The following is a 22,481-nucleotide window of genomic DNA, read 5'->3' as shown; positions in this document are numbered from 1 at the left end:
TTCCCACCAGAATGGGGTTTAGGTGAGGCAGATGGACCTGTAGCCATATTACTTCAACAGTATTTAACATGAGATCCTCTAAGCTTTACAGGAATGTGGTTCTGAATATAAAAGTAGTGCAGTGTTTTGAAAGCCCTATAGGCCTGGTTAAAAGTAAAGTAGTGTTTTGACCAGCCCTATAGGCCTCCTGGTTAAAAGTAGTGCAGTGTTTTGACCAGCCCTATAGGCCTCCTGGTTAAAAGTAGTGCAGTGTTTTGACCAGCCATATAGGCCTCCTGGTTAAAAGCAGTGCAGTGTTTTGACCAGCCTTATAGGCCTCCTGGTTAAAAGTAGTGCAGTGTTTCGACCAGCCCTATAGGCCTCCTGGTCAAAAGTAGTGCAGTGTTTTGACCAGCCCTTAGGCCTCCTGGTTAAAAGCAGTGCAGTGTTTTGACCAGCCTTATAGGCCTCCTGGTTTAAAGTAGTGCAGTGTTTTGACCAGCCCTATAGGCCTCCTGATTTAAAGTAGTGTAGTGTTTTGACCCTGAACTAACATCTGTTGTTTCTCCTGTCTCCTCTCCCAGGTACCAGTCAGACAGCTCCAGTTAATGTAAATGAATAGTATTGTCCTCCTTCATTTCTGCTCTGTCTACAGCATCAAATGTTAGTGGGGGAAAAAGGCTGTACCTAATCAACCATGTACTGAACTAGTATCTTCTCCTCCCAGGCTCCGTTGTCCCACTCATCGTCGTGTAAGGCTCAGAGTTGTAGTGAAGGTTACCCAGAGCAGAGCTCCGTAGACTGGGACCCGTCTTCCTTCCTCTCAGCCCACAAACTTTCTGGTCTGTGGAACTCAGCTCACAGCAACGGAGGGATCCACTGCAACCACAGCACTGCCTCGCACGCACAGCAAGGTAAACACACCTCGACCCCACACCTCTCTCTCTGCTCAGATCTCTCAAGGTTAAGTCGTAAACAGATGCAAACTAATTTAGACATTCATTATTTGGCATGTTTTCATGTAATTTACATTAACAAAATTGTAACATTTGCAGACATTTACACTGACAAAATGGAGGGAACTGTACTTCAGTGTGTAGCTAGCTACTGGCTACAGAAACACAACCTGTTACTCCTCTGAGTAAAACCTTCTTCCTTCTCTCCTTTTCATTATCCCTCCCTCCCTCCTCTGGTCCAATAGGAACAGGGGGACCAGCGTGTCACGAGAAGCGAGTCTCTCACGAGGCTCCTGGGAAATCTGCTAAAACACCTGGGGCCAAAGTGTGCCCATACAGTCACCCTTCCCAGAATTCCAGTGGTTCGTCCCCCGGGAACCCGCTCTCTACCTCCGGGGACCTCTGTATGACCACCCCAAAGCACTTCAAGACCATGTGCCGACGACCAGCTCCGCCTGGTGAGATCTCTTTTTTTTCCCCTCGCAACCTTTTTTGGGACACAGAGAATTCAAGACATACCGGCAACTAACCTAAATTACTGTTCACGTGTCCTGTTGACAATAGCGCATTATTAATGGATACACACACAGATCTCAGGGAAGATATGTACCCATAGATTACAGCTCTAGAGAGAAGCAGAGATATGGCCCATAGATTACAGCTCTAGAGAGAAGCAGAGATATGGCCCATAGATTACACCTCTAGAGAGAGGCAGAGATATGGCCCATAGATTACACCTCTAGAGAGAAGCAGAGATATGGCCCATAGATTACACCTCCTAGGGAGAAGCAGAGATATGGCCCATAGATTACAGCTCTAGAGAGAAGCAGAGATATGGCCCATAGATTACACCTCAAGAGAGAAGCAGAAGCAGAGATATGGCCCCTAGATTACACCTCTAGAGAGAAGCAGAGATATGGCCCATAGATTACACCTCCTAGGGAGAAGCAGAGATATGGCCCATAGATTACACCTCTAGAGAGAAGCAGAGATATGGCCCATAGATTACACCTCTAGAGAGAAGCAGAGATATGGCCCATAGATTACACCTCTAGAGAGAAGCAGAGATATGGCCCATAGATTACACCTCCTAGAGAGAAGCAGAGATATGGCCCATAGATTACACCTCTAGAGAGAAGCAGATATATGATTACACCTCTAGAGAGAAGCAGAGATATGGCCCATAGATTACACCTCCTAGAGAGAAGCAGAGATATGGCCCATAGATTACAGCTCCTAGAGGGAAGCAGAGATATGGCCCATAGATTACACCTCCTAGAGAGAAGCAGAGATATGGCCCATAGATTACACCTCTAGAGAGAAGCAGACATCTGTAACCACTGGGAATCACAACTATGTTTGTCCAGTATTCCACTCAACACTTTTGTCTCTCCTCCAGGTGAAGCATTCCACCCCAGCGACCACCACCAACACTCAGACCTGTCTGTCCCCCCCAACAGCCCCACTGGCCTCTCCTCCTCTCAGCATTCCTCTCTCCTGCCCCTCAAGCAGAGCTCCGGAGGGCAGCAGCACGGCCATGTCACATCCTCCTCCTCTCCCGGTCTAGCTGCTCACGCTCCCTTCTCCCCGCTAGTACCAAAGGTCCAGGTCCCCACGGCAGGGGCCAAGCTGGGGGCCCTGGGTGGCCCTGACTGCCCAACAGCGGCCCTCCATAAGCCCTTGGCATGTAAGAACTCACACATTCCTCCTGTGAATGGTCAGCACAGCAAACTGGGCCCCTCCGTGATGGGCTGTAACCACCCCTGCAACGGCCACAGTGGGGGGGCGCTGCCCTCTTCCAACGTGGGACACCTGACCGCTGGGCAACACCTGACCGCTGGGCAACACCTGACTGCTGGGCAACACCTGACTGCTGGTGCCTGCAGGTTGGTAGTTTGGTAGATAGATAGTTTCACAGGAATTAGATGGAGAAGAACAATGTACAGCGGCAAGAAAAAGTATATGAACCCTTTGGAATTACCTGGATTTCTGCATAAATTGGTCATAAAATGTGATCTGATCTTCATCTAAGTCACAACAATAGACAAACACAGTCTGCTTAAACTAACAACACAGCAATTATTGTATTTTTCTAATCTATATTGAATACATAATTTAAACATTCACAGTGTAGGTTGGGAAAGTACGAGAACCCCTAGGCTAATGACTTCTCCAAAAGCTAATTGGAGTCATGAGTCAGCTAACCTGGAGTCCAGTCAATGAGACGAGATTGGAGACGTTGGTTAGAGCTGCCTTGCCCTTTAACACACACTCGCAAAATTTGAGTTTCCTATTCACAAGAAGCATTGCCTGATGTGAACCATGTCTCGAACTAAAGAGATCTCAGAAGACCTAAGATTAAGAATTGTTGACTTGCATAAAGCTGGAAAGGGTTACAAAAGTATCTCTAAAAGCCTTGATGTTCATCAGTCCACGGTAAGACAAATTGTCTATAAATGGAGAAAGTTCAGCACTGTTGCCACTCTCCCTAGGAGTGGCCGTCCTGCAAAGATGACTGCAAGAGCACAGCTCAGAATGCTCAATGAGGTTAAGAAGAATCCTAGAGTGTCAGCTAAAGACTTACAGAAATCTCTGGAACATGCTAACATCTCTGTTGACGAGTCTACGATACGTAAAACACTAAACAAGAATGGTGTTCATAGGAGGACATCACAGAAGGAGCCAGTGCTGTCCAAAAAAACATTGCTGCACTTCTGAAATCCGTAAAAGTACACCTGGATGCTCCATTTATTTTTCGTTACTGGAAAAATATTATGTGGACAGACTACAGTTGAGTTGTTTGGAAGGAACACACAACATTATGTGGAGAAAAAAAAGGCCCAGCACACCAACATCAAAACCTCATCCCAACTGTAAAGTATGGTGGAGGGAGCTTCATGGTTTGGATCTGCTTTGCTGCCTCAGGACCTGGACAGCTTGCTATCATCGACAGGAAAATGAATTCCCAATTTTATCAAGACATTTTGCAGGAGAATGTAAGGCTATCTGTCCGACAATTGAAGCTCAACAGAAGTTGGGTGACGCAACAGGACAACGACCCAAAACACATAAGTAAATCAACAACAGAATGGCTTCAACAGAAGAAAATACGCCTTCTGGAGTGGCCCAGTCAGAGTCCTGACCTCAACCCGATTGAGATGCTGTGGCCTGACTTCAAGAGAGCAGTTCACACCAGACCTCCCAAGAATATTGCTGAACTGAAACAGTTTTGTAAAGCAGAATGGTCCAAAATTCCTCCTGACCTTTGTGCAGGTCTGATCCGCAACTAGAGAAAATGTTTGGATGAGGTTATTGCTGCCAAAGGAGGGTCAACCAGTTATTAAATCCAAGGGTTCACATACTTTTTCCACCCTGCCCTGTGAGTGTTTACACTGTGTGTTCAATAAAGACATGAAAAGGTATAATTGTTTGTGTGTTATTAATTTAAGCAGACTGTGTTTGTCTATTGTTGTGAATTAGATGAAGATCAGATCTAATTTTATGACCAATTTATGTAGAAGTCCAGGTAATTCCAAAAGGTTCACATACTTTTTCTTGCCACTGTAGGTTCATCAAATGTAGTGATAGTATCTATCTAGTGATGAGACAGGTTTTGGTTTTCACTTCCAACTACAGTAGTGATGTTCCATACATAGTGTGGTGTTTCTACAGTAGTGGTGTTTCATACACGGTGTGGTGTTTCTACAGTAGTGGTGTTCCATACATAGTGATGTTTCTACAGTAGTGATGTTTCTACAGTAGTGATGTTTCTACAGTAGTGATGTTCCATACATAGTGTGATTTTTCTACAGTAGTGGTGTTTCTACAGTAGTGATGTTTCATACATAGTGTGATGTTTCTACACTAGTGGTGTTCCATACATAGTGTGATGTTTCTACAGTAGTGGTGTTTCTACAGTAGTGGTGTTTCTACAGTAGTGATGTTCCTTACATAATATGATGTTTATACAGTAGTGATGTTTCTACAGTAGTGTGATGTTTCTACAGTAGTGTGATGTTTCTACAGTAGTGTGGTGTTTCTACAGTGGTGTGGTGTTTCTACAGTGGTGTGGTGTTTCTACAGTAGTGTGGTGTTTCTACAGTAGTGTGGTGTTTCTACAGTAGTGTGATGTTTCTACAGTAGTGTGGTGTTTCTACAGTAGTGATGTTCCATACACAGTGTGATGTTTCTACAGTAGTGATGTTCCATACATAATATGATGTTTATACAGTAGTGATGTTTATACAGTAGTGATGTTTATACAGTAGTGTGATGTTTCTACAGTAGTGGTGTTCCATACATAGTGTGATGTTTCTACAGTAGTGATGTTTCTACAGTAGTGATGTTCCATACATCGTGTGACATTTCTACAGTAGTGATGTTCCATACATAATGTTTCTACAGTGGTGTGATGTTTCTACAGTGGTGTGATGTTTCTACAGTGGTGTGATGTTTCTACAGTGGTGTGATGTTTCTACAGTGGTGTGATGTTTCTACAGTGGTGTGATGTTTCTACAGTGGTGGTGTTCCATACACTGTGTGATGTTTCTACAGTAGTGATGTTACATTGGTAGTTGGTTGTTTTCATGCACTGTGCAGTAATAGACAGCTTGGCTAGCATAGGTAATGTGAATACTGATGGTTTCATGGGAGAAAAACAATATAGGTTTATTATAGAATCTAGTAGGTAAATTCTTGATTGAAGGTTTGTATTCGATTGCTAATAATGTCCAAACTTTTTACCTAGTTCAATTGATAACCACTGACAAAATGTCAAACTCTAAGATTAGGGGAGTATTCCCCTAATGCAGTGAAATTTTATTAAATTCAGTTGTACATTTCACGCTACATACATGCGAGGACACTAAATGATTTGCATGAGATACTGGAACACAGACATTGTTTCAGATGGCTTCCCCTAGAATCTAGTGGATCTACCTGTCATCACTGCTCTAGAATCTAGTGATAAGACATGGTCGTGGTTCTACCTGTCATCACTGCTCTAGAATCTAGTGATAAAACATGGTCATGGTTCTACCTGCTCTAGAATCTAGTGATAAGACATGGTCATGGTTCTACCTGTCATCGCTGCTCTAGAGTCTAGTGATAAGACATGGTCGTGGTTCTACCTGTCACTGCTGCTGCTCTAGAATCTAGTGATAAGACATGTTCGTGGTTCTACCTGCTCTAGAATCTAGTGATAAGACATGGTCATGGTTCTACCTGTCATCGCTGCTCTAGAATCTAGTGATAAGACATGGTTGTGGTTCTACCAGTCATCACTGCTGAATTCTTCTAAAAGTTACCTCACTAAGCATGGTTTCTGTCTGTCTCTGTCTCTACATCTGACTGCACTATCTGTTGTCTGTATCCTGTGTCCATGCTCCAGGGACCAGGCGTGTAAAGGACATAAGCTGTCTAACGGGGCGGGGGGGTTGTGTCACCCCCCTTCGGAGCTGGAGGAGGGAGAGGACGAGGACTCGAGTTCTGAGAGGAGCTCCTGTGCTTCCTCCTCAAACAACCAGAAGGATGGGAAGTACTGTGACTGCTGCTACTGTGAGTTCTTCGGACACAACGCGGTATGTATAGTAGTGAAGGGGGGGAAAATACATACAGCTACATATCGAATAGGATTTGACTATACAGTGCATTAGGAAAGTATTCAGACCCCTTCCCTTTTTTCCACATTTTGTGACGTTACAGCCTTATTCTAAAATATATTAAATACATGTTTTTCCCTCCATCAATCTACACATAATACCCCCATAATGACAAAGCGAAAACAGGTTTTTAGAAAGTTTAGCAAATTTATAAAATAACCTCAGCCAAAAAAGAAACATCCTCTCACTGTCAACTGCGTTTATTTTCAGGAAACTTAACATGTGTAAATATTTGTATGAACATGACAAGATTCCACAACTGAGACATAAACTGAACAAGTTCCACAGACATGTGACTAACAGAAATTGAATAATGTGTCCCTGAACAAAGGGGGGGTCAAAATCAAAAGTAACAGTCAGTATCTGGTGTGGCCACCAGCTGCATTAAGTACTACAGTGCATCTCCTCCTCATGGACTGCACCAGATTTGCCAGTTCTTGCTGTGGGATGTTACCCTACTCTTCCACCAAGGCACCTGCAAGTTCCCGGACATTTCTGGGGGGAATGGCCCTAGCCCTCACCCTCCGATCCAACAGGTCCCAGACGTGCTCAATGGGATTGAAATCCGGGCTCTTCACTGGCCATGGCAGAACACTGACATTCCTGTCTTGCAGGAAATCACGCACAGAACGAGCAGTATGGCTGGTGGCATTGTCATGCTGGAGGGTCATGTCATGCTGAGCCTGCAGGAAGGGTACCACATGAGGGAGGAGGATGTCTTCCCTGTAACGTACAGCGTTGAGATTGCCTGCAATGACAACAAGCTCAGTCCGATGATGCTGTGACACACCGCCCCAGACCATGACGGACCCTCCACCTCCGAATCGATCCCGCTCCAGAGTACAGGCCTCGGTGTAACGCTCGTTCCTTCGACGATAAACGCGAATCCGACCATCACCCCTGGTGAGACAAAACCGCGACTCGTAAGTGAAGAGCACTTTTTGCCAGTCCTGTCTGGTCCAGCGACGGTGGATTTGTGCCCATAGGCGACGTTGTTGCCGGTGATGTCCGGTGAGGCCCTGCCCTACAACAGGCCTACAAGTCTTCAGTCCAGCCTCTCTCAGCTTATTGCGGACAGTCTGAGCACTGATGGAGGGATGGTGTGTTCCAGGTGTAACTAGGGCAGTTGTTGTTGCCATCCTGTACCTGTCCCGCAGGTGTGATGTTCAGATGTACCGATCCTATGCAGGTGTTGTTACACGTGGTCTAGCCACTGCGAGGACGATCAGCTGTCCATCCTGTCTCCTTGTAGCGCTGTCTTAGGCGTCTCACAGTACGGACATTGCAATTTATTGTCCTGCAGTCCTCATGCCTCCTTGCAGCATGCCTAGGCACGTTCACGCAGATGAGAAGAGACCCTGGGCATCTTTATTTTTTTGTTTTTTTCGGAGTCAGTAGAAAGGCCTTTTTAGTGTCCTAAGTTTTCATAACTGTGACCTTAATTGCCTACCGTCTGTAAGCTGTTAGTGTCTTAACGACCGTTCCACAGGTGCAAGTTCATTAATTGTTTATGGTTCATTGAACAAGCATGGGAAACGTGTATAAACCCTTTACAATGAAGATCTGTGAAGTTATTTGGATTTTTAGGAATTATCTTTGAAAGACAGGGTCCTGAAAAAGGGCCGTTTATTTTTTTGCTGAGTTTATAAAAAACAGAGACCTTATTTACATAAGTATTCAGACCCTTTTCTATGAGACTTGAAATTGAACTCAGGTGCATCCTGTTTCCATAGATCATCCTTGAGATTTTTCTACAACTTGCTTGGAGTCCACCTGTGGTAAATTGATTTGACATTATTTGGAAAGGCACACACCTGTCTATATAAGGTCCCACAGTTGTCAGAGCAGAAACCAAGCCATGAGGTCGAAGGAATTGTCCGTAGAACACCGAGACAGGACTGTGTCGAGGCTCATATCTGGGGAGGTGTACCAAAACATTTCTGCGGCGTTGAAGGTCCCCAAGAACACAGTGGCCAACATCATTCTAAAATGGAAGAAGTTTGGAACCACCAAGACTCTTCCTAGAGCTGGCTGCCCGGCCAAACTGAGCAATCGGGGAGAAGGGCCTTGGTCAGGGAGGTGACCAAGAACCCGATGGTCACTCTGACAGAGCTCTATAGTTCCTCTGTGGCGATGGGAGAACCTTCCAGAAGGACAACCATCTCTGGTGGAGTTCTGCAATCAGGCCGTTATGGTAGAGTGACCAGACGGAAGTCACTCCTCAGTAAAAGCCACATGACAGCCCGCTTGGAGTTTGAAAAAATTCACTTAAAGGACTCTCAGACCATGAAAAACAAGATTGATTGAACTTTTTGGCCTGAATGCAAAGCGTCACATCTGGAGGAAACCTGGCTCCATCCCTGCGGTGAAGGATGATGGTGGCAGCATCATGCTGTGGGGATATTTTTCAGCGGCAGGGACTGGGAGACTAGTCAGGATCGGGAGAAAGATGAACAGAGCAAAGTACAGAGGTCCTTGATGAAAACCTGCTCCAGAGCGCTCAGGATCTCAGACTGGGGAGAAGGTTCACCTTCCAACAGGACGACACTAAGCACACAACCAAGCCATGTGTAATAAAACATTTAACATTTCTTAAAAAAAAAAAAGTTCAACTTTTTGCTTTGTCATTATAGGGTATTGTGTGTAGATTGAGGAGGGGAAAAAACTATTTAATACATTTTAGAATAAGCCTGTAACGTAACAAAATGTGGAAAAAGTCAAGACGTCTGAAAACTTTCCGAATGCACTGTATTACAATATTTTTTGACAATATTGCAGTGTTATTTTGGTGCTAGTTGGCTGTACCTGCACCAAAACTCCAGTATTTTCCCTTCATAGCTCGTCCTCCATCTTCTTTTTAAATAGTGAGCCAATTTGTTTTCAGCACTTTTATTTCCAGGACTGATCAAAACTCACTTTAATCATGGCTCTCTTGTTCTTCTGCAGCAGACACACGTGACGGCCCAAGGGAAACCCTTCACATCGTGAAATTGACGTTTCAATTTATATATATATTATATATATATCTATCGTTCTGAAAACTACAAACTGTCTCAAATCCAAAAAATTTTAATTCTTTTTTTTAATCACTTGAGATTTATTTATTAGATCCTGAGTTTATGAGCTTTTAAAGTTAACTAAAGCCAAAAAAGTTAAAATGGATAAAAACAGCAAAGATGTGTTACATTGTTTTCTCATTCCAATGAGGCCTGAGAGAACAGCTTGATTTGTTTCTGAAGAGATTGTCACTAGATGTATTCTTTTTTAAAACAGTAACTGCTGGAATTGATGCATTAAATAATCATTACTAATAACTAATGATTATATTGTAAAATAACAGATACATATCTGGAGCCTAAATAATACATTTTAGTGAGATTATGAACGGTCAACAACAAATCCTTAAAATTAAAAACATGAAAAACCTGTTTTGATTTGGCAATATAGAAAACTGGATGGCGATGAGAAAGAAAGGACCCACCACACTACAATACGAAACATCTAAAATAGTAGCAGTATTGACAGCGACCTGGTGGTGTTGAAGGCCCGGCTGGTAGCGGGACGGGAGGATTTAGTTCATGTTGATATGAATGAATTTGACTCTCTCTGTCAAACAAACGCAAATAGATCTCTTAACACACACACACTACTAGGTCATTATTCTTACCTTAGCTCCGTGGTGACGACCACCTTTGGATCCAGAGCTGGGCACCAGATCCGTGAGAACCGCCCATTCCCTTCACCATCTAACCTTCAGGGAGAAAAACAGATTTTACTGCTTTATCACTTTTATTTATTTTGGTCCACACAAAAGTAAATTATCATGGAGACCCAAATATTTTAAAACACACACACACACACACACACACACACACACACACACACACACAAAGGGGTTCTGTCACTCTTCAAACCAACCTTCTCTCCCTCTCAATGAATCAACATTCACTTGTTTGCTAGTTGATTTGTTTTGTGTGTTACATGGATGATGAATACCATGGCTGGTGAAATAGACACTGTAACATTTAGGCCACGGTTAGCTATAGCAGCGTGTCTTCAATAGGACTGTCATTACAACAACAGTGGCTATAGCCTACCTTGAACAATACTAAAATAAAAAGTAGAGGCAGGTAGTGAAGGCCTGATCGTTGATCAATTCTAGCTAATGCACTGTGGGACGGGTTTACCAAAAACAAAACTTCAAAAAGGACTAATTTGAGTTAGAAATTAGTTGCTGTTAACCCACTGTTCCTAGGCCGTCACTGTAAATAAGAATTTGCTCTTAACTGACTTGCCTAGTTGAATAAAGGTAAAAAAAAAAAATTCAGCCCCTTTGCTATGAGACTCGAAATTGAGCTCAGGTGCATCCTGTTTCCCATTGATCATCCTTGAGTTGTTCCTACAACTTGATTGGCGTCCACATGTGGTAAATTCAATTGATTGGAGATGATTTGGAAAGGCACACACCTATCTTTTTAAGGTCCCACAGTTGACAGTGCATGTCAGAGCAAAAACCAAGCCATGAGGTCGAAGGAATTGTCCATAGAACTCCGAGACAGGATTGTGTCGAGGCAAAGATCTGGGGAAGGGTACCAAAAAATGTCTGCAGCATTGAAGGTCCCCAAGAACACAGTGGCCTCTATCAAAATATACATAGGTGATATTTGGGTGTCTGTGAATCCGGAGACACAGAGAGGCCAAAAATTGGCAACAACAGTATAGAAACAAGGACAGAAATCATTGTTTAGCCCCTTAAGTTCCAGTAATGCCTCTCTTTGTTTTAGTTTACATACAATGTCACCTCCTCTTGGTGAAACGTGGACGTGTTCTATGGTTTACGAAGCGCAGGGAGGAAGGTGAGCCATGTCTGTTTTGATTTCTAATAGCAGCCTTGTGTTCTGCGATGCGGAGTTTCGACCAATAGAAGCAGCCCTGCAGATGAATTCGAGCAGGTACTTGCCATTTGTGTTGTATTTAACTAGCTAGCTAATTAGCTTAACATACCTTTCTGGCTCCTCGTTGAAGAAGCTCTCATCTCTCTGTAACAGTTGAGCTTCCGTCCCTCTCCTCGCCCCAACCTGGGCTTGAACCAGGTTGACCCTCTGCACACATCAACTACTGACACCCCACGAAGCATCGTTACCCATCGCGCCACAAAAGCCGCGGTCTCAGAGCGAGTGACGTCAACTGATTGAAACGCTATTAGCGCGCACCACCGCTAACTAGCTAGCCATTTCACATCGGTTACATCTCCATCCGTGATGAGGGAGAGAGAGAGAGAGAGGGAGAGAGAGAGAGAGAGGGAGGGAGGGAGGGAGGGAGGGAGGGAGAGAGAGAGGGGGAGAGAGAATTAGAAAGAGCATATTTAAATGCACACAGGACACCGGATAAGACAAGAGAAATACTCCAGATGTAACAGACTGACCCTAGCCCCCCGGCACATAAACTACTGCAGCATAAATACTGGAGGCTGAGACAGGAGGGGTCAGGAGACACTGGCCCCATCCGCCTACACACTGATCAATAGGCCTACACACTGATCAATGGGCCTACACACGGATCAATTATTCTGTGTCTAAACCAGCCTGACTTCATTGATTTGTAGCATGTTATCTTGAGTGGGCGAAATGCGGCTCCAGCACTCTCTCAGGGAAGTTTGAGTTAGCATTTTCACATTGAGCATGCTAGCTAATTACAATAATGAAAATGGTTTAAAAGTATCCAAAACAACCAAAATCACAATTTCCTCAAAAATATTATTGCTTTTTCCCCCCAAACAATGAGTCTGCGCAACCTCCCGACGGGTTCTCGTAGACAGCCTCACATATGGTGAGTAATATGTTTGGAACATCGAATCGCAATAAAATCGCAGTCTCGAATCGCAATACATATAGAATCGTGAGGTCCCTGGCAATTCTCAGCCCTAATTTATAGTATGGCATACTTGGTCATTTATTTAAATAGCATTAAAAGCATGAACAATATAAACAGTGAGTGACTAAAGTAATTTTTGACTGCTGCTACTGCCAAGTTCTTTGGACACAGCGCGGTCCGTCTCTTTTGTAATGGATTGTAATTGAATTTATGGAGAACTTTTCACTTGGCAAACATTGTGTTCATGTTGGGGCCGAGTGTAAACCCATTGGTTGTTAAACGTGAAATCCGGTGGCTTTGGGGGGGTCTAACAGTCTTAAACCGCTGCCTGTGGAGCACATGTACGATGTACTGCTGCCAGCATGGGTTGGAATCACTCTCTCTCTTACCTTTCATCTTGGTCTCTCTCTCTAACCAATAAACATACAACAAAAGATTGTGGCTCGGGTTTCAATCCATGAAGTTTCTCCCCTCCCTTCTGCCGTCCTTCCACTGAATCTGAGATGGCTGGATAGGTTACGCTCCAACTAGTTTCTGCCATGTTACTGTCACCTATCCAGCCTTCACAGATGTCTAAAGGGGAGTGAGTGAACAAGGGCAAAGGAAGAAAGTTATTGAAATGAAACGCATGCTATTGAAGGAAAATCTCTCCTGATCATGTCCTCTCCTCCCTCCAGCCCCCGGCGGCTCCGACCAGCCGTAACTACACAGAGATCCGTGAGAAGCTCCGGTCCCGTCTAACACGTCGTAAGGAGGAGTGTCTTCCCCAGAGACGTGACTCTGACCCGTCCGTGTCCACCTCCATCGACCACCGAGACGTGGATGAGCTGCTGGACTTCATCAACTCCTCAGAGCACAAACCAGCCAACAGCGCTAAGGCTGCCAAGCGGGCACGCCATAAACAGAAGAAGAAGGTGATGTCAAATGACATGGTGGGAATACTCATCAATACATCTTAAAGTATTGGTGTTTGGTGTTTTGTTTGAGACGTGTATTTGTGGAAGGACGTAATATTAGTAGTAATCGTCTGTTTCTGTTACGTGAGGCAGCTTGGTCTGAGTGGCGCCGTGGTCTAAGGCGCTGCATCTCAGTGCTAAGAGGCGTCACTACAGACCCTGGTTCAAATCCAGGCTGTATCACAACCAGCCGTGATTGGGAGTCCCATAGGGCTGCGCACAATTGGCCCAGCATCGTCCGGGTTTATGTAAATAACAACTGACTAGCCTAGTTAAATAAAGGTTACGTTTAAAAATGTAAATTGATGTACAGGACACTAGTCTATATCCTGTTTCTGTAGTGAGACAGCTTAATGTACCAGTACACCCCCTGGACAGGATGCTCTGTGTTTATATGCTAATAATGAATTTATAATGGAAAGTAACCACATTTTCATAGTTGTAATTAGATGTATTCTGTCTGTCTCTGTACTCCTCTGTCTGACCGTCTAACCATCTGTCTGTTTGACCGTCTAATCGTCTGTCTGTCTGACCGTCTAACCGTCTGTCTGTCTGACCGTCTAACCGTCTGTCTGTCTGACCGTCTGTCTGTCTGACCGTCCGTCTGTCTGACCGTCGGACCGTCCGTCTGTCTGACCGTCGGACCGTCCGTCTGTCTGACCGTCGGACCGTACGTCTGTCTGACCGTCGGACCGGACGTCTGTCTGACCGTCCGTCTGTCTGACCGTCGCACCGTCCGTCTGTCGGACCGGTCTGTCTGTCTGACCGTCTAACCGTCTGTCTGTCTGACCGTCTGTCTGTCTGACCGTCTAACCGTCTGTCTGTCTGACCGTCTAACCGTCTGTCTGTCTGACCGTCTAACCGTCTGTCTGTCTGACCGTCTAACCGTCTGTCTGTCTGACCGTCTAACCGTCTGTCTGTCTGACCGTCTAACCGTCTGTCTGTCTGACCGTCTAACCGTCTGTCTGTCTGACCGTCTAACCGTCTGTCTGTCTGACCGTCTAACCGTCTGTCTGTCTGACCGTCTAACCGTCTGTCTGTCTGACCGTCTAACCGTCTGTCTGTCTGACTGTCTGTCTGACCGCCTGTCTGTCTGACCGTCTGACCGCCTGTCTGTCTGACCGCCTGTCTGTCTGACCGCCTGTCTGTCTGACCGCCTGTCTGTCTGACTGCCTGTCTGTCTGACCGCCTGACTGCCTGTCTGTCTGACCGCCTGCCTGTCTGTCTGACCGCCTGTCTGTCTGACCGCCTGTCTGTCTGACCGCCTGTCTGTCTGACCGTCTGTCTGTCTGACCGTCTGTCTGTCTGACCGTCTGTCTGTCTGACCGTCCGTCTGTCTGACCGTCAGACCGTCCGTCTGTCTGACCGTCGGACCGTCCGTCTGTCTGACCGTCGGACCGTCCGTCTGTCTGACCGTCGGACCGTCCGTCTGTCTGACCGTCGGACCGTCCGTCTGTCTGACCGTCGGACCGTACGTCTGTCTGACCGTCCGTCTGTCTGACCGTCGCACCGTCCGTCTGTCGGACCGGTCTGTCTGTCTGACCGTCTAACCGTCTGTCTGTCTGACCGTCTGTCTGTCTGACCGTCTAACCGTCTGTCTGTCTGACCGTCTAACCGTCTGTCTGTCTGACCGTCTAACCGTCTGACCGTCTGTCTGTCTGACCGTCTGTCTGTCTGACCGTCTGTCTGTCTGTCTGACCGCCTGTCTGTCTGACCGCCTGTCTGTCTGACCGTCTGTCTGTCTGACTGTCCGTCTGTCTGACCGTCGGACCGTCCGTCTGTCTGACCGTCGGACCGTCCGTCTGTCTGACCGTCGGACCGTCCGTCTGTCTGACCGTCGGACCGTCCGTCTGTCTGACCGTCGGACCGTCCGTCTGTCTGACCGTCGGACCGTCCGTCTGTCTGACCGTCGGACCGTCCGTCTGTCTGACCGTCGGACCGTCCGTCTTTCTGACCGTCGGACCGTCTGTCTGTCTGACCGTCGGACCGTCCGTCTGTCTGACCGTCGGACCGTCCGTCTGTCTGACCGTCGGACCGTCTGTCTGTCTGACCGTCGGACCGTCCGTCTGTCTGACCGTCGGACCGTACGTCTGTCTGACCGTCTGTCTGTCTGACCGTCGCACCGTCCGTCTGTCGGACCGTCGCACCGTCCGTCTGTCGGACCGGTCTGTCTGTCTGACCGTCTAACCGTCTGTCTGTCTGTCTGACCGTCTAACCGTCTGTCTGTCTGACCGTCTAACCGTCTGTCTGTCTGACCGTCTAACCGTCTGTCTGTCTGACCGTCTAACCTTCTGTCTGTCTGACCGTCTAACCGTCTGTCTGTCTGACCGTCTAACCGTCTGTCTGTCTGACCGTCTAACCGTCTGTCTGTCTGACCGTCTAACCGTCTGTCTGTCTGTCTGACCGTCTAACCGTCTGTCTGTCTGTCTGACCGTCTAACCGTCTGTCTGTCTGACCGTCTAACCGTCTGTCTGTCTGTCTGACCGTCTAACCGTCTGTCTGTCTGTCTGACCGTCTAACCGTCTGTCTGTCTGTCTGACCGTCTAACCGTCTGTCTGTCTGTCTGACCGTCTAACCGTCTGTCTGTCTGACCGTCTGTCTGTCTGACCGTCTACCGTCTTCGCCGTCTAACCGTCTGTCTGTCTGACCGTCTAACCGTCTGTCTGTCTGACCGTCTAACCGTCTGACCGTCTAACCGTCTGACCGTCTAACCGTCTGTCTGACCGTCCGTCTGTCGGACCGTCCGTCTGTCACACCATCGGACCGTCCGTCTGTCACACTGTCGGACCGTCCGTCTGTCACACCGTCGTACCGTCCGTCTGTCGTACCGTCCGTCTGTCGTACCGTCCGTCTGTCACCCGTCCGTCTGTCGAACCGTCGGACCGTCTGACCGTCTGTCTGTCTTACCGTCTGTCTGTCTGTCTTACCGTCTGTCTGTCTGTCTTACCGTCTGTCTGTCTGTCTTACCGTCTGTCTGTCTGTCTTACCGTCTGTCTGTCTGTCTTACCGTCTGTCTGTCTGTCTTACCGTCTGTCTGTCTGTCTGACCGTCTGTCTGTCTGTCTTACCGTCTGTCTGTCTGTCTTACCGTCTGTCTGTCTGTCTTACCGTCTGTCTGTCTGTCTTACCGTCTGTCTGTCTGTCTTACCGTCTGTCTGTCTGTCTTACCGTCTGTCTGTCTGTCTTACCGTCTGTCTGTCTTATCGTCTGACTGTCTTACCGTCTGTTTGACTGTCGAACCGTCTGTCTGTCTGTCTCTCCCCACCTCAGGAGAAGCAGACCCAGGCGGGTAGTGGTGATGGTGATAGAGCTGGTAGCGACCCGCCCTCCACCCCTCCAGAGCCCAGTGAGGACCCAGACCACCTCAGCCAGGAGGAGGAGGATGTGGACGGGGAGTACGGTGAAGGCCCGGAGGCTAGTCGGCTGCTGGAGTGGCCCCAGCTGGAACTAGAGAGGGTCAACTCCTTCCTGACTTCTCGGCTAGAGGAGATCAAAAACACCATCAAGGTAAGGATATATGCTTCCCTAAGGGCAGGCACCCTATTCCTTAAATAGTGCACTACTGTTGACCAGGGCCCATGGTAGTGCACTATATAGGAGATGGGTACCATGATCACTATCCATATGTAGGGCACTGTGAAATAGGCGTAGGGCGTAGGGCACTGTGAAATAGGCGTAGGGCACTGTGAAATAGACGTAGGGCTACTGTGAAATAGACGTAGGTCGCTGTGAAATAGACGTAGGTCGCTGTGAACTAGACGTAGGGCATAGGGCACTGTGAAATAGATGTAGGGCGCTGTGAAATAGACAGGGCTACTGTGAAATAGACGTAGGGCGTAGGACACTGTGAAATAGACGTAGGGTATAGGGCACTGTGATATAGACGTAGGGCATAGGACACTGAACTAGACGTAGGGCACTGTGAACTAGACGTAGGGCATAGGGCACTGTGAAATAGACGTAGAGTGTAGGACACTGTGAAATAGACGTAGGGCATAGGGCACTGTGAAGTAGACGTAGGGCATAGGGCACTGTGAAATAGACGTAGGGCGCTTTGAAATAGACGTAGGGCGCTGTGAAATAGACGTAGGGCATAGGTCACTGTGAAATAGACGTAGGGCATAGGGCACTGAACTAGACTTAGGGCATAGGGCGCTGTGAAATAGACGTAGGGCGCTGTGAAATAGACGTAGGGCGCTGTGAAATAGACGTAGGGCATAGGTCACTGTGAAATAGACGTAGGGCATAGGGCACTGAACTAGACTTAGGGCATAGGGTGCTGTGAAATAGACGTAGGGCACTATGAAATAGACGTAGGGCTACTGTGAAATAGATGTAGGGCACAGGGCGCTGTGAAATGGACGTAGGGCATAGGGCACTGTGAACTAGACGAAGGGCACTGTGAACTAGACGTAGGGCACTGTGAACTAGACGTAGGGCGCTGATGTAGGGCACTAAAATAGACGTAGGGCGCTGTGAAATAGACGTAGGGCGCTGTGAAATAGATGTAGGGCATAGGTCACTGTGAAATAGACGTAGGGTATAGGGCACTGTGAAATAGACGTAGGGCATAGGACACTGTGAACTAGACGTAGTGCACTGTGAACTAGACGTAGGGCATAGGGCACTGTGAAATAGACGTAGAGTGTAGGACACTGTGAACTAAACATCGGGCATAGGGCACTGTGAAATAGACGTAGGGCGCAGTGAAATAGACGTAGGGCGCTGTGAAATAGACGTAGGATGTAGGGCGCTGTGAAATAGACGTAGGATGTAGGGCGCTGTGAAATAGACGTAGGGCATAGGGCACTGTGAACTAGGCGTAGGACACTGAACTAGACGTAGGGCATAGGGCACTGTGAAATAGACGTAGTGTGTAGGACACTGTGAACTAGACATCGGGCATAGGGCACTGTGAAATAGACATAGGGCACTGTGAAGTAGACGTAGGGCACTGTGAAATAGACGTAGGGCGCTGTGAAATAGACATAGGGCATAGGTCACTGTGAAATATACGTAGGGCGCTGTGAAATAGACGTAGGGCATAGGGCACTGAACTAGACGTAGGGCACTATGAAATAGATGTAGGGCTACTGTGAAATAGATGTAGGGCATAGGGCGCTGTGAAATGGACGTAGGGCATAGGGCACTGTGAACTAGACGTAGGGCACTGTGAACTAGACGTAGGGCGCTGATGTAGGGCACTAAAATAGACGTAGGGCGCTGTGAAATAGACGTAGGGCATAGGGCACTGTGAACTAGACATAGGGCATATGGCACTGTGAAATAGACATAGGGTATAGGGCACTGTGAACTAGACGTAGGGCGTAGGACACTGAACTAGACAGGGCACTGTGAAATAGACGTTGGGCATAGGGCACTGTGAACTAGACGTAGTGCACTGTGAACTAGACGTAGGGCATAGGGCACTGTGAAATAGACGTAGGGTGTAGGACACTGTGAACTAGACATCGGGCATAGGGCACGGTGAAATAGACGTAGGGCATAGGGCACTGTGAAATAGACATAGGGCACTGTGAAATAGACGTAGGGCACTTAACTAGACGTAGGGCACTATGAAATAGACGTAGGGCTTCTGTGAAATAGACGTAGGGCATAGGCCGCTGTGAAATAGACGTAGGGCACTGTGAACTAGACGTAGGGCATAGGTCACTGTGAAATAGACGTAGGGCATAGGGCACTGATCTAGACGTAGGGCGCTGTGAAATAGACGTAGGGTGCTGTGAAATAGACGTAAGGTGCTGTGAAATAGACATAGGGCACTGAAATAGACGTAGGGAACTATGAAATAGACGTAGGGCATAGGGCACTGTGAACTAGACGTAGGGCACAGGGCACTGTGAAATAGACGTAGGGCGCTGTGAAATAGACGTAGGGAACTATGAAATAGACGTAGGGCATAGGGCGCTGTGAAATAGACGTAGGGCTTAGGGCACTGTGAAATAGACGTAGGTCACTGTGAAATACATTTAGGGCATAGGTCATTGTGAACTAGACGTATTGCATAGGGCACTGTGAACTAGACGTAGGGCGCTTTTAAATAGACGTAGGGCGCTTTTAAATAGACGTAGGGCGCTGTGAAATAGATGTAGGGTGCTGTGAAATAGACGTAGGGCATAGGGCGCTATGAAATAGACGTAGGGCATAGGGCGCTGTGAAATAGACGTAGGGCATAGGGCGCTATGAAATAGACGTAGGGCATAGGGCGCTGTGAAATAGACGTAGGGCATAGGGCGCTGTGAAATAGACGTAGGGCATAGGGCGCTGTGAAATAGACGTAGGGCTTAGGGCACTGTGAAATAGACGTAGGGCACTGTGAAATAGACGTAGGGCATAGGGCACTGTGAACTAGACATAGGGCATAGGGCACTGTGAACTAGACATAGGGCATAGGGCACTGTGAAATAGACATAGGGTATAGGGCACTGTGAACTAGACGTAGGGCGTAGGACACTGAACTAGACATAGGGCACTGTGAAATAGACGTAGGGCATAGGGCACTGTGAAATAGACATAGGGTATAGGGCACTGTGAAATAGACGTAGGGCATAGGGCACTGTGAACTAGACGTAGTGCACTGTGAACTAGACGTAGGGCATAGGGCACTGTGAAATAGACGTAGGGTGTAGGACACTGTGAACTAGACATCGGGCATAGGGTACGGTGAAATAGACGTAGGGCATAGGGCACTGTGAAATAGACATAGGGCACTGTGAAATAGACGTAGGGCACTGTGAACTAGACGTAGGGCACTATGAAATAGACGTAGGGCTACTGTGAAATAGACGTAGGGCATAGGCCGCTGTGAAATAGACGTAGGGCACTGTGAACTAGACGTAGGGCATAGGTCACTGTGAAATAGACGTAAGGCATAGGGCACTGATCTAGACGTAGGGCATAGGGCGCTGTGAAATAGACGTAGGGTGCTGTGAAATAGACGTAAGGCGCTGTGAAATAGACATAGGGCACTGAAATAGACGTAGGGAACTATGAAATAGACGTAGGGCATAGGGCACTGTGAACTAGACGTAGGGCACGGCACTGTGAAATAGACGTAGGGCGCTGTGAAATAGACGTAGGGAACTATGAAATAGACGTAGGGCATAGGGCGCTGTGAAATAGACGTAGGGCTTAGGGCACTGTGAAATAGACGTAGGTCACTGTGAAATACATTTAGGGCATAGGTCATTGTGAACTAGACGTAATGCATAGGGCACTGTGAACTAGACGTAGGGCGCTTTTAAATAGACGTAGGGCGCTGTGAAATAGACGTAGGGTGCTGTGAAATAGACGTAGGGCATAGGGCGCTATGAAATAGACGTAGGGCATAGGGCGCTGTGAAATAGACGTAGGGCATAGGGCGCTGTGAAATAGACGTAGGGCATAGGGCGCTGTGAAATAGACGTAGGGCTTAGGGCGCTGTGAAATAGACGTAGGGCATAGGGCACTGTGAACTAGACATAGGGCACTGTGAACTAGACATAGGGCATAGGGCACTGTGAAATAGACATAGGGTATAGGGCACTGTGAACTAGACGTAGGGCGTAGGACACTGAACTAGACATAGGGCACTGTGAAATAGACGTAGGGCATAGGGCACTGTGAAATAGACATAGGGTATAGGGCACAGTGAAATAGACGTAGGGCATAGGGCACTGTGAACTAGACGTAGTGCACTGTGAACTAGACGTAGGGCATAGGGCATTGTGAAATAGACGTAGGGCATAGGGCACTGTGAAATAGACGTAGGGCGCTGTGAAATAGACGTAGGGCGCTGTGAAATAGACGTAGGGCGCTGTGAAATAGACGTAGGGCATAGGTCACTGTGAAATAGACGTAGGGCATAGGGCACTAATCTAGACGTAGGGCATAGGGCGCTGTGAAATAGACGTAGGGTGCTGTGAAATAGACGTAGGGTGCTGTGAAATAGACGTAGGGCATAGGGCGCTATGAAATAGACGTAGGGCATAGGGCGCTGTGAAATAGACGTAGGGCATAGGGCGCTGTGAAATAGACGTAGGGCATAGGGCGCTATGAAATAGACGTAGGGCATAGGGCGCTATGAAATAGACGTAGGGCATAGGGCGCTGTGAAATAGACGTAGGGCATAGGGCGCTGTGAAATAGACGTAGGGCTTAGGGCACTGTGAAATAGACGTAGGGCACTGTGAAATAGACGTAGGGCATAGGGCACTGTGAACTAGACATAGGGCATAGGGCACTGTGAAATAGACATAGGGCATAGGGCACTGTGAAATAGACATAGGGTATAGGGCACTGTGAACTAGACGTAGGGCGTAGGACACTGAACTAGACATAGGGCACTGTGAAATAGACGTAGGGCATAGGGCACTGTGAAATAGACGTAGGGCATAGGGCACTGTGAAATAGACATAGGGTATAGGGCACTGTGAAATAGACGTAGGGCATAGGGCACTGTGAACTAGACGTAGTGCACTGTGAACTAGACGTAGGGCATAGGGCACTGTGAAATAGACGTAGGGTGTAGGACACTGTGAACTAGACATCGGGCATAGGGTACGGTGAAATAGACGTAGGGCATAGGGCACTGTGAAATAGACATAGGGCACTGTGAAATAGACGTAGGGCACTGTGAACTAGACGTAGGGCACTGTGAACTAGACGTAGGGCACTATGAAATAGACGTAGGGCTACTGTGAAATAGACGTAGGGCATAGGCCGCTGTTGAACATAGACGTAGGGCACTGTGAACTAGACGTAGGCATAGGTCACTGTGAAATATGACGTAAGGCATAGGGCACTGATCTAGACGTAGGGCATAGGGCGCTGTGAAATAGACGTAGGGCGCTGTGAAATAGACGTAAGGCGGCTGTGAAATAGACATAGGGCACTTGAAATAGACGTAGGGAACTATGAAATAGACGTAGGGCAATAGGCCTGTGAACTAACGAGGGCCGGCACTGTGAAATATACGTAGGGGCGCTGTGAAATAGACGTAAGGGAACTATGAAATAGTACGTACGGGCATGGAGGGCGCTGTAAATAGACGTAGGGC

At 47.3% G+C, this 22,481-nt stretch overlaps 1 protein-coding gene and 1 long non-coding RNA gene across 4 annotated transcripts in view; both read left to right on the top strand.

Moving 5' to 3' along the window:
* The window catches only part of LOC115205778 (protein FAM193B), a 48,751-nt gene that overhangs the window by 7,823 nt on the left and 18,447 nt on the right, over window positions 1–22,481 (top strand). For 2 of the 3 annotated variants that reach the window (XM_029772092.1, XM_029772090.1), the window contains exons 3-8: window positions 707–893; window positions 1,181–1,393; window positions 2,335–2,821; window positions 6,325–6,514; window positions 13,147–13,401; window positions 16,695–16,931. In XM_029772092.1, the coding sequence (XP_029627952.1) occupies window positions 707–893; window positions 1,181–1,393; window positions 2,335–2,821; window positions 6,325–6,514; window positions 13,147–13,401; window positions 16,695–16,931 (1,569 nt within the window). The remainder of the gene's footprint in view (window positions 1–706; window positions 894–1,180; window positions 1,394–2,334; window positions 2,822–6,324; window positions 6,515–13,146; window positions 13,402–16,694; window positions 16,932–22,481) is intronic. The other variant, XM_029772091.1, reaches the window with a different exon arrangement.
* Window positions 16,946–21,568, top strand: LOC115205780 (uncharacterized). Its single transcript, XR_003880678.1, has 2 exons — window positions 16,946–17,521; window positions 18,354–21,568. It is a non-coding gene; the product is annotated as an uncharacterized LOC115205780 (long non-coding RNA).

Source organism: Salmo trutta, chromosome 13 (genome assembly GCF_901001165.1).
Source record: "Salmo trutta chromosome 13, fSalTru1.1, whole genome shotgun sequence".
Classification (NCBI taxonomy): Eukaryota; Metazoa; Chordata; class Actinopteri; order Salmoniformes; family Salmonidae; genus Salmo; species Salmo trutta.
The sequence above is the reverse complement of the archived record's forward strand: the minus strand, read 5'-3'. Positions and strand labels throughout refer to the sequence as shown.